This window comes from Lolium perenne, chromosome 1 (assembly GCF_019359855.2).
Source record: "Lolium perenne isolate Kyuss_39 chromosome 1, Kyuss_2.0, whole genome shotgun sequence".
Lineage (NCBI taxonomy): Eukaryota > Viridiplantae > Streptophyta > Magnoliopsida > Poales > Poaceae > Lolium > Lolium perenne.
In genome coordinates, this window is record NC_067244.2 from 105945763 (window position 1) to 105958947 (window position 13185).

The 13185-nt window shown below is 41.3% G+C and overlaps 1 protein-coding gene across 3 annotated transcripts; it reads right to left on the bottom strand.

The window, feature by feature from the left end:
• Positions 1–4061: 4061 nt before the first annotated feature.
• LOC127298542 (cyclin-T1-4) lies at positions 4062–12522 on the bottom strand. 3 transcript variants are annotated; one of them, XM_051328400.2, is made up of 8 exons: positions 12384–12522; positions 12188–12263; positions 11007–11318; positions 9579–9660; positions 8458–8592; positions 7080–7255; positions 6837–6991; positions 4062–5291 (listed from the first exon to the last, which is right to left on the bottom strand). In XM_051328400.2, the coding sequence occupies exons 3-8, from the start codon at positions 11240–11242 to the stop codon at positions 4468–4470; spliced, it is 1608 nt and encodes a 535-aa protein (XP_051184360.1). In that variant the 5' UTR covers positions 11243–11318; positions 12188–12263; positions 12384–12522; the 3' UTR covers positions 4062–4467. The 3 variants fall into 3 exon arrangements, with proteins under 3 accessions (XP_051184360.1, XP_051184356.1, XP_051184354.1); XM_051328396.2 differs by having other exon boundaries at positions 12188–12254; positions 12384–12478; XM_051328394.2 differs by having other exon boundaries at positions 12188–12254; positions 12354–12476.
• Positions 12523–13185: the final 663 nt, after the last annotated feature.

Here is a 13185-nt window from a genome sequence, read left to right on the forward strand (position 1 = left end):
CGTTTATGGTGTAATCACTTGGTGGTGGCACCGCATGATTACTCCCTAGACGTTCCGCAACCGGTGTCTCATCCTTCCCCTTTGTTGAAGTGCCGGTCTCCCCAAGCCCTTCCTTTTGTGGATCTTTTGTCGATTGCGCGACAAAATCGACAAGAGGAAATTGGTTAACTTTTGGTGGGGGATCCTCGGCACTTGCCTTAGGATCTACGATAGGGGTTGGTTTTTGAGCAGCCAACTCCATCATCATCGTCTTCATTTGGTTAACGATGGATGACTCCAATTTCTTGAGGTCATCCAACGTAGCCGTTGTGCTATCGACGGGTGATGATGGAGCGGGTGGCACAAGGGAAGGTGACCCATTCACAACCGTCTCTTGTTCGGCCATTTCTTAGGCGGTAAAGCCCGAGCAAGTAAACCTTGCTCTGATACCACTTGAATGGATCATAGCGAACAAGAGGGGGGTGAATGGACGCTGCGTCAAGTTTTAGTCTTTTTCAATTTTAGCGGTGCGGAAGGTAAAGATGAATTCTTTAATGGTGTTGGTGTTCCTACAATGATCCTAGGACAAGTGCAACAAGCAAAGGAAACAACAAGATAGTAAGAGTAAGGAGCGGGACAACCGGATGGCGCGGAGACAAGGCGAGGTTTGTTTCCCGCAGTTCCTCTCACAAAAGAGAGTACATCTGCGTCGAGGAGGTGCTAGCCTCACACAAGAGACTAGGTGGCCACACCACGAAGGAAGGCCTCACCTTCTTCCTCGAGAGAGCTCCACAAAGGGGCTCCCCCTTCTCCACTATGGCACCGGTCGAGGCGGTGATTCCTTCACAACTGTTGGGGCGAGCTCCACACCACAAGGAGGCTCCCAACAACCTATGGAGCTAGTACAACACCAAGCTAGCCTCCATAGGTGCACTTTCTCCAATATCCCACCATAGGAACCCTAACACCAAGATCCACTAAGGAATAGCAAGTATTGGTGAAATCTCTCTTGGTAGAACTATAGATCGGGGTCTCCTCTACCACTCCTCAAAATTTGGGCAAGATTGGTTGGATGGTTGGAGAGATCCACTAGGTTTAAGCTCAGCAACAATGGAGGAGAGAGAGAGAGAGAGGAGAGATAAAAATGAGTTGGGGAAGAAGGGCCCTTTAAATAGGCCCCCCGAAATCCAACCGTTATGTCGAGTTTTTGCCTAAGCGGTACTACCGCTTTGGGTAAGCGGTACTACCGCTCTGAGTTCGAAATCCCACAGATCTGGTCCACGTGGACACAGAGCGGTACTACCGCTCGTGGTACCGCTCGAGGTACCGCAATGGGGTCCAAACCTTACTGGATCCAAAGCGGTACCACAGCGGTACCGAAGCGGTACTGCCGTAACTAGTTACGGTACTTGAGCGGTACCGTGGGCGGTACTACCGCTCCAGGTACCGCAGAGGTACCGTAACTCGTATTGTGGGTCAAAACGAGCGCAGAACTCCAGAGCGGTACCGTGGGCGGTACCAGTAGGGGTAGCGGTACTACCGCTACTGGTACCGGTAGTACCGACCTGACAAAAACTGTTTTTCTCCTCTTTTCCTCTCCAACCATGTCACCTCGCGATACACACACAAAACCAGAAAACCTATAAGCTACGCTCCAGTCCTTCGATCTTGACGTGTCCAGCGAGGTCACCGTGTACTTGCAAATCTAACAAAGATACTCAAAGCACACGGTGAGATTATTCGAGTGTTGTCATCAAATACACAAAACCCGGGGTTTAGACTTTGCTCTTTCACAAGTGCAATGAAATCAGCGGGATACTTAATCTTTCCTTCTAATACTTCAACGTCTCTTATCATGCCTGGAGGACTAATAACTTCTTTATTAGCAAGTTGAATAGTTATACATGTTTTCTCCATGTGTATGGGATCAATATCGGGCTTGATTTCAAGATATAGAGAATATGGTATCACACTTATACTTGCTCCAATATCACAAAGACCATGATAACATGAAGTTCCAATAGCACAAGATATAATAGGTTTACCAATTCTAGTAGTCGTACCTTGAATTACCTTAGTGGAATTTTCGCATAAATAAACATCGCAAGGAGTCTCTTCATTTAATTCCTTTATGGCTGAAATTTGAGGCTTCATAGAGATTTGTTCATAAGGCTCATGATATCTTTTAGCACTCCTATTTGCAACAGCAGTGAGTAAATTTTCTTTCACCAAGTTCGGATATGGAGGAGATTCCACATTCTCTTCTATAATAACCGATGAAGTTTGTTGAACCTGTTTCTCAACTTTAGCAATATATGGTGAAGTCTTAAGAGGTTCAGTAAAGACCTTAAATCCTTTCTTAGGAACATTCAAATGGTTAGCAAAAGATTTAGAAACTTCTACTAAAATATGAGGATCAAGACCAAACCTATTCTTTAGTTCTTCAAACAATATAGTACTCCCTCTGGTCTCTTTTAATTGACTCGGATTTAGCACAATTTTGTACTAAATCTAAGTCAATTAAATAGGACCGGAGGGAGTAGTAGAGAAATTCTCTACACATGCATATTCAAAATCAAAACGAGGCTCATTACCTTTATCAAGATCCCATGCAGCTAAATTATTAGCAATAGTATCCAATAAATTCCTTGCTTCTTGTTGAGTTCTATTAGTAAAACTCCCTTCAGATGAATTATCCAGAAAGTCCCTATGATGCTGGGGTAGCCTCGCATAGAAGTTTACCAATATAAGACTATCAGGAATATCATGACAAGGATTCTTACGGATGAGTTCGTTAAGCCTCCCCAAAGCTTGAGCAATACTTTCTCCAAGACGAGGCCAAAAATTATAAATATGACAACGATCATCATAAGCTTCTTTAGGAGTATAAAACTTGGTGTAGAAGGCCTTCCTCAATAATTCTCAGTCAAGACGGCATTTAATATCCAGAGATTTAAACCATATGCGAGCATTACCAGGAAGAGATAGATATAATAACTTCATTTTCACATGATCATGAGGAACATCATCCAATTTGAATAAAGAGCATAGATCTTCGATAACATGTAAATGTCCCATAGCAGTTTTACTCTTATCACATGTGAAGGTTAGTTTCATAGCAAGTTAGCTAGCAAACATTTTTACAGTGTCCTCTTATTCACACATTCGTACACTGATGTTAGCATATCTTTGTAAGGTACTAAGTTCAGTATAGTAGAAGTGCCAACGAAGCATGGAACAAATAGTAACCGAGTAGGCTAGTAGCTATATGGAAGCATGTTAGGTTTCCAGTAGAACACGACACTAACTGAAACACAAAACCAAGTATCACTGAGTTTAACTGTGTGCTCCCAAGCATTATCTGGGAGAACGTACAACCCAAATTCATTCAGCGGTTGACCTAGTACACATCTAAGGGAGAGGGTGAGACTAGAAGTGGCGGGCAACTCAGGAGTAGAGGCTGGCCTTTTCCTCGTCGTCGTACACTACAAACCCCACCTCTTGCGCGGTTTGCATCTTGCCGTCAAAGCTGCAGTTCCCGCGGGCGATCAGAACCGGCTAGCTAGCATGGAATGGAGAGGGAGGGAGAGAAGGGGGGTTACCGAAGAGATTGTCAAATGGATTACCGAAACGGAGGGAGGTGGCAGCGCCGGTCAGATGCCAAGAACGGCGGCGATCTAGAGAGGATCGGCGGGATCCATCCTTGTCGTCGCCAGTCAGATGCTCAGCCCCTCCCGCAGCTCTCGTTCCTTCCACCTCTTGCCCCACCATCAGCTCTGGTCGTTCCTTCCACCTCTTGCCCCACCATCAGCTCTGGTCGCTCAGCTCAGCGCCGCACCTGTCACAGCACGTCCCGCTATGTTTTGGTCAGGAACAAGGATAGGGATAAAACACAAGGTCTGGTTTGTGGATTGATTCGAAGAACGATGTATCGGAGTCAGGGATAAGCGGGGATTGACTGGGCCAAAACTCTTCCACCAAATAGGCTACCAAGGATAGGCTGGGGTAATACTCGCCCATCCCTGGAAAAACTCCGGTACCAAACCAGCCCTAACTAGGAAGAATGTAAGAACAGCTCAAAAAAAATGTACAATTCTAAGGCTTATCAGATCCAATGATGTCTAAAATACAGCCGTGAAGAATCTATGCTAATGGAATTAGAAGCTTTGCTACAGCACTTAAGATCTAATGTTATTGGCACATGAGATATTGCCAGCAGGAGATTCCGCAAAAAAAAAAAAAAAAAAAAAAAAAAAAAAACAGTAGAGATCCATGGTTACAAAAACATCTGGGTACAAACATTAGACCTGGATGTCCCAGTAACAGTCAACGGAGCAGCTGCATCTATCCCAGTAACATGTGCCTATCTTTATACCAAGAATTCCACCAATTCTAGCCCATCAACCTTCAGGTCGACTGGCTGAGGCATTTTATGCATGTCTACCAAAAAGCTGAGCATTATCATGGCCCTCGCTGTGCTTCAGTGCATCATGAGGGTTCTGGGACTTGCTCAAAACCATCATTTCTCTTGGCTGGAGAACACTCTTCTTTAACGTCCACCAGAACCTCAGCCTCTGGCACATTCTGCTCCCCATGGTCCCCATTTTCTGCAACATCACCAGACTTGATCTTCTCATCCTCAACAGTCAATTCTACACCGCGTTCTAATTCACTCTCTAGTAGATCTTCATCATCCATCACATCTACATTCCTAGCAACATCACCTTTCAATCTTCTTTGCTTCTCCAGAGCTGCCTTGACCTTATCCTTGTCAATTTTATTCATGGCATCCATCATGGAGGATGAGACACTGGGAACATCACCGCTACTGAGATTACCATCTCTGGTTTCACATGAACTAGCATGCGATAGAAAAGGCTTCTGCTCTTCCATTGGAATATCAGATTTGTCACTGGATCTGGAACTTCCTGGCAAGGACTTTGTGTCATCATGCATACCGTCGTTTATACCAGCACCAACTCCAACTCCACTCTGACAGCTTGTTTTGTCGATTCCATGGTCACCACTGACATTTTGCAGACTTCTCTGGCTATTGATTTGCTTGTTTCGATCTGAGTCCTCGGCACCATTGTGAATTGGAACACCTGTTGAGGTAGAATGATTGGAATCTGACTGTTTAGATGCTTGATGATGCCCAAGAACAGGAGGTTCCTCGGACTTCGCTTGAGCTTTTACAGAGATTCCTTGATTAGGCACAATAGCAGAGCTCCCTTCAGCTTCATTCCCATGTGTTGGCTGTGACTGCACTACACGGTTTTGCTCATACAGCTCTAACATTTGATTGCTAACCTCTGCAATCAAGAGATAAAAGAAATGCATTTATATCAGATGTTAATTTACCATGCCATGTCATTAAAGCTCGACTATAAAGTAACAGCTAGAAGAAGAATTAAAGGCTAATGAACAAGGACACTATCCAGCACAGATCAGTTCTACAAGAGTAATAAGACGGAAGGCTTTCTGGAACCATCAAATTTAAGTATCTGGCTGGGAACTATGCACTTTACGGTTTTATGTTTGCAGACAATTAGGTGCTCTTAGGAACATGCGACTAAGAGATCATTTTGAGCGAAGGAAGCCCATTTTTTCCATTTCTGTCTCTTCCAAGTCCACAACCATCCTACATGCAAAAGGGGGACATCACCCGAAAACAACTAATGGGCAAGATTGCACAATCCCTTCTCAAACAATAATTTGCACTCATCTCCCTCAAAAAAAAAATTGCACTCATCCGAAAATAAAAATAAAAATATCACATATAAATTATCAAATATTGATTCAAAATTTCAAGTTCAGTGAAATCGGAACTGCTTTGTGAGCTGTGTAAACAAACAAACGAAAAATCACCCATACTAGAAATCAACAAAAAAAAAGTAACCAAGAACTTGACACTTCACTCTAATATCTTTACACAAGAACTTTTTCCAGATTATTTTGAAACCTTTTAACCAAGTTTTTTTTTTAGATAACATGATCCTGACTCCCGAGAGCTGAAAATACTTGATCTGACATCACAACGTTGTACATGCACTGATGCTCTTATTCCCGATATTCTATTTGGCAGGTGCAGAGGAGATCAAGAGTGGCTTGCCAGTTCTGTCCACTATTGTCTGAATTTATGAGATCAAAACCAGGAAAAAGATATCCGAACAAGGAGGGGACTGAAGACCTAAACTCCCACATACAAGCTCCATACCAAATGGGTTGACTTCCTTTTGTGAAGTATAGATGGATTACAATCCATATATTACATCCTGGTGTCCATGGGCCTGGAGGTCAAATTTTTTTCAAACAAACTTGAACATGAATTAAATATTTTTTATCCGCATTTGACCGGCTGAGCCGGCAGCCCAACAGGTGAACCAGTCACTTGACAGAACACTCGCCCATCTGTTTTTTAAAATATGATTCTATGTGAAATAATAGTCTCCAGAAAAAACAATCAGAGCTCGAACGTGTGATAGTAAAATAATTCATCAAACTATGTACATCAGCAACAGCAACTAACACCATATACACAGTTAAACTTCAGTTTATACCCCACAAAATGAAAGCATCCACAGCTACAGTGAAGCAAGACACATGCAAAGGGTCGTTTAACAGTAGAGTTTTGTAAAAGAATAGTTCCTACAAAAAGAATCGTTTTCGCAATATGAAACATTCTCACAGACATGTCCAAGTGATAATATAATTCTTCAGATATTCCTTCAAAACCCAAATACTACAGGACACATATAAAGTGGGAGGCCCCTAATGGTAACAACAGTGGTCATTTTCAAAAGGAGACCTCAAACTGGAAATTTTGAAATACTGACTTTTAACATCCAGGAACCAACCTTCCAGCTGTCTTGGTGTCACATCGAATTCCTGATACCAAGCCTTCTCACCATCATCTGGAAGAAACTTCACTTTGAGAAACTTACCAGCCAAAAAGAGAGCACCTGCTGCAATATGATGAGACTTGAATTGCAGGCAAAGTGATGTACGCAGCCTGTAGAGTGTACAACCTTTTTAGCGTGCACTAGAGACATAAACTGGGTACCTGAATTGCTAAGAGAACAAGGGGAGCATTAGCATACCCATCATTGACAAAATTCCAGGCAACTTGAGGAAGCGCGTTATGAGTAATCTTGAATTTCTTTATTGTTTCAACCAGGGGCTTGTAAGGATGGTGCACATTAAGGTCAAAACCAAGTGTTGCAAGTACAACTCGCTCTCCAAGTAAAATAAGTTCTTTTTGCCGATCATATACTTCCTGCATAAGAGTGGCAGACAATTTGTGCAAGCATTATTCCAGAGGAAACCACTTTGATGTAAATATGAACTGGTGTAGAGAATATCTACATAGACAGGCAATAAATTGCACCGACTAAGTGGAACCTACACAATCATGTGGCAGATAAAGTGGAACCTACACAAGGCCATAGATTTGACTATCAAAACAAGAACCAATGTAATCCCAGCAGCACTGAACTATCCAAGTTTATACAGCAGGTGTAGATAGTTTGAGCAAGCATAAACTGGAAACAGCAGCGTGCAATGGAAACTATTTTATGCCATTCATTTTGTTAGTATTTATTTTGCTGGAAAGGATCACCACCAGAAATAATTATTCCCTCTGTTCCATAATTCTTGTCATGGTTTTAGTTCAAATTTGAACTACAATCACAACAAGAATTATGGAACGGAGGGAGTGAAAAACAACATTTGTAGCATGTACGCGTCAAAACTAAGAAAAGACAAGGCAAAAATGGATCTCAAGGACATGCATCATCAACAAAGCTCAGAAGTACATATACATCCTATCGTAATCAGAAAATAAAAACTTTCAGTCGACAAAACATCTACCAAATTACTCCCTCCGTTCTAAAATAAGTGTCTCAACTTTTTCTAGATACAAATGTATCTATAACTAAAATGCATCTAGATACATCTATATCTAAACAAAACTGAGACATTTATTTTAGAACGGAGGGAGTATATTGTGTTTGCAGGAATGTTGGGTCCTAGAATATTAGAATCTATACTATATCCCTGTATGATCTAGGATTCTCTATTTTAGCTGATGCATGAAAAAAACTGATATCCCTTCCATTGGCCTTAAGAAAGTAATATTGCTCTCATGATGAGTGCAAAAAACAAGAAAAGAATCAAACATTAGCTGGCAGCTCATTGTAAAATATATAGCTAGTAAACTTCCGCAGATAATGATGCGGTTACAAAAATCAAAATAAATGATATGTTGAGGAGAAAAAGTTAGGTATCTGATAGAGATGATAACAAAATACACACATCCATCCTGCCAATGGTTCTGTTTCTGAAGTCGTTTTCTGTTACCGTATCAGAACGACAAGAATTATAGGGTAAAATAAGGTCAAGCACCCTTGTTTTGTAGATGGAAAACCGTACACATAGGAGCAATCACATAGCAAAAGAGAATTCAACTGGATAGATTACCCTCTGCTTGATTTTCTGACCAGCAGCAGGATCCTTTTTATGAATAAGCTCGTAAGAAACCATGATTACATCCTTCAAAGGCCTAGGTGTTTCTTCAACTTTTCCAGCCAAGAACATGCAAACAGTAGCGATTGTCTGCATAGATATTAGATTCAGAATTCAGGTGCTGATTCATCATCATAAAAGATAAGAATGGCTGCATGACACAATAGTATGACTACCAAGATTATGTCAACACATACAAGAGGAAAATTGCACAATTACCATTTCTGGTGTAGAAAAGAACACGAGAAACACTATTTATATTTCATTTGTTTTGAACTGTAACTCACCAAGTATGATATCCAAACTGCTATTTTGAAGCAAATGATACACTGAAAATAGTGTTATCTCAAATGCTTTTGTTTTGTGTGTATTAGTATAAGAGTATCAGGTCTACCTGAACCAGTATGGTACATCAACTGCGATGAGAGTTTGGGAGTTGTGCCAGCCAAGACATTCTTGATAAACCCTGACCCATGTAAGTGATCAAATGGGGTGTCCAATTGTGAACTGCTATTTTGAAATGTAACAAGGTCTCGGCTCTTCTAAACTAAAAATCGCTACCTCGCACCAGCAGGATGTACATCTGTGTCACTTGATCCTCATATAACATTTTTTATAACCACTCCCTCCAGTTGACAAAAAAAAAGCAGATCGTTTTGAAATCTAAACAGTTCGCTAACTTCACCACTAACTTTTACTGGATAGATGTAAGCATAATAAAAATCAATTGCGGAAATACTTTTAGGGGCAAATTAAACATACATTTTTCATGTGTCCGATACTAAGATTTAAAGCATTATTTATAAGCAATCTTTGTAATGCTTGACAGCACATAACCCCAATCGAATTGTTTCTGTGAACTGGAGGAAGTACAGAGGATTAGTTGCTACTGACTCGGTGAGAACAATCGCCAAACTGACCAACCACTGTGGTAGAAACTGTTTGTTATTTTTATTCAAACTGAACATGAAGCAAAAAAGTAAAATGTCATAAACACAAATGAAGTATCTACATGTTATACAAAGTTAGAAGCTGCACTTGAAAAAAATATAAAACTTTCATTGGCTAACACTTACTCGTCTGTCATTTTTTGCATGAGATTGACGAAGGTAAAAACGGTGACAGAAAACAATAGATGTAGCAATCGTCACTTGAGGCCTACATAAAAAAAATCTCAGCATAAGTTGACAGTATAAGTCCAACAAGGGTCGTGGCATTATCTGCATGTGCCGTAACAACTAAACATACATGGATCAACGATTTTATCATGATTGCAACTACATAAGATGTGATGCAGCACACAAGCCTGCAAGGGCCAAAATCAGGGGAAGACTTGGGTAGGACCATTTTTTAGATTAGGATCTACAAGAACAATTATTCTGAAAAGAAAAAAAATATGATTGAATATTTTGAAAAAAAAATGACAAAACACATCTGTGTTATATATGCAACGCCAAAAATTTGCAGCTTCCAATTCGACATACACTTAGAGAACCAAAGGAGATAAATTTGGGTGTGAATAGTGTGAAATACTATTCAACTAGGTCTGACACTAATCACAGTAGAATGTCTTTTTTGTTATCCAAGTATAGATCAAATTTTGAGCTGAAATTTCTTGGAGTTGTAGATACAAACCCGTAGGCATGTTGTATATTATTTTCAGATTTTTTCGCATTTTTAAAATTTATTTTCTATGAGTTGATCCTATGATTCCACCTAATAAAGAGACCCTATACAAGTCTTTCCCGCCAAAATCATGTGTTGTAACAACTAAACATACAAGGAACAATGATTTTATCATGATTGTAACTACTCATGATGTGATGCAGCATGCAAGCCTTTGAGGGACAAAATCAACAATGCATACACAAATGTATTTCCCAATACCATTCTAAATGCCAGACACCACCATGCAGACCAAATTTAAGTATAAACCAAGATAAGAATAATTCCCCTGCCCAACATTTGATCCAGAAAAAAATTGTATCCTAGTTGTCATGAGAATGCTCCATGCTAAGTAAAATATTAACTTAACATAGCAAACTATTGAACATCTTATGACCAACCATACGCTGGTATAAATAAAATATCAGAAAAAACAATTACAACATCAGTATATGAACACACAGTTTGAAATTTAGCATCTGGTTGGATAAGTACTACCTCCGTTTCAATGAATAAGGCGCACACGCATTTCAAGACGAACTTTGACCAAACAAATTGAGCAACAAAATCTTAATTATATTGTACGTACTCCGTAATTGATATCTTTGGATTCATATTGAAAAACCCTTTATAATGATGCTAATTTTAAACCAAAAATCTTTGTATATTTAGAGTAATTTTTAGTCAATGAAAAAACACGCAAAACGAGGGCGCCTTATTCTCTGAAACGGAGGGAGTAGTAGCAATGGCTTTTTTTGGAGATTCCAAAAAACTAAAGAGACAGCCAGCCAACAGCTACAACAATAAATGAATTAAAAGAACTACACATAATATCTTACACTTTCAGCCGCATCCCCAAATCTTGCAGATACGTACAGTACGATTTTCGAAGGTAAGACTCTTTCTTTAAATCAATGCCATCCTTCTTGGATGGAGAATTCTCTTCTATTTCCTTTCTAGTGAAATACCATGAAGCACCAAGTTTACCAACTTCCTCATTCCCACTCTTCGTAATTCTGTAGGGGCTATTTTCCACAATTCCATGATGGGACGAATCAATTGGGAGCATAGCCATGAAATCTCCCAACTAATTCCACGCAAAATGATGAACGTAGTACGTTTTTATCCGTCAAGAACTGCCCAACCAGGCGCTGTACGGAGAAGTACTATGAGTTTTACGACAGTTACTCAGAAAAAAGATACAGAATGACTGATATAAGTACTGATTATGACACAATGAAAAGAATATTCCAGTTGCCAAGTTAAATATGAAGATCCAGCATAACTGAGAGATGGCAAGGGGCTGCAATAATAAGTTGGTACGTCCAATAATAGCCAAACAACTAACAGTAACTAAATAGCTGGGATGTTGGCAATACTACATCTAGTAGTACATGCTGTACAAAACGTATGCAGGGAACAGATGTACTCAATGGTAATCCAATAGGCTAGGGAAATTAACATTTTAGATTTTAGAAACACAGCAGTTTTGAATTTTCTGCAAGTTAAACAATTACATACATAAGATAACCCTGCCAACTTCCCTGAGATGCAAATCGCATTAAAAGCAGAAAAGATTTAAAACAATTACTAGCTAAAGGAAATATGAGTGGCAAATACCAATATCTAGATAACACTCATGCTATATCTGCTGTTTAATAAGGACAGGCTGGAATTAACTATCAACTTACAGTATTCTGCGAACTTGGCCAACCCTATGTGACCAATTTACAAACAAATAACCATTACCCCATGAATTTATTGCTTCCTCTACTCAAACCTCCAACTGACTACTTGTTTGGCTACATTCTTTCCTGCCAAACACATCTGCCCAACTGAGATTCAAAATCTTTCGAAACCCTGAACTTAACTGGTCAACAGAATCACAGACCATCTAAAATGCACCGATGCACATACTTAAATTCGCCACTCTGGGAAAGCGCCAATACGGGGATACATTTTACTATCTTTTTAATTCACACAAAAGTATATGTAATAGAAGCTAGGAACAGCAGATTACCTTCTGGTTTGCTCTCCTGAGGATGCCGAAGCAGCTCCAAACCTCTCCAATTGACAATGTTGATGTCCTGTTCCAACTCCAAGTTCCAAAGGGATAAAATTAGACTTTTGTAAGTGTAAAATGAATATGGAGGAGCAAATCATATCATTAGTTAGCTGTACATCACCTTTAATAAGGCAATGGCACCAGAGTGTACCTTGGGTGGGTGCTGCTGCCACCTGCGAGTGCGAAGTGGAGATCTAAAACGGCGAGCTGCCGCCGGCCTGCCTCCGCGACTCGCTACTGGCTGCTAACTAGCCTGCTGCTTGAGAGGGGGCCAGATGGCTGAGGTTGGAGTCGGGGAACGGGGACGAACCGAGGAAGGAAAGGAACAGCCTGCAGGAGGTCGCTGCCGGCTGAAATGCGAGCTCAAAGAGCGGACCGGAGGGAGCTGCGGCGGTCCGGTAGAGGCCGGCGGAGGGGAGCGGCGCGGTGGTGGTCCGGTGGAGGCCAGCGGAGGGGAGCGGCGCCGCGGTGGTCCGTTGGAGGCCAGCGGAGGGGAGCGGCGCCGCGGTGGTCAGGTGGGGGCCGGCGGAGGGCGGCGGCGCGGCGGTGGTCCGGTGGAGGCCGAATGAGAGGAGCGGCACCGCGGTGGTCTGGTCGGAGGGAGCCGCGCGGCGGTGGTCTGGTAGAGGCCGGAGTGAGCGAGGCTGGGAGATCCGGAGATGGCTCGTGGCGGCGCGGTCGGAGATGGGTTCGCCGATAGGGTTTCTGTTGTTTTCTGCGCGGCGGGATGCCTGGAACAATCTTTAGTGGAACTAGATGATACCTCGCGCGTTGCAGCGCAAGATCATGTTTATAATAGTTGTGAAAAACCTGATTATTGCAAGGAATGAAAAAGTAGTATGCTCTTTTTGAGAAATAACATAGAAGTAAAACACTGCATAGTACTACCAACATTGAAAGGAACCATTGTCAATATATTTCTTCTTTTGGGGTAGAATATAACACCACCTTGA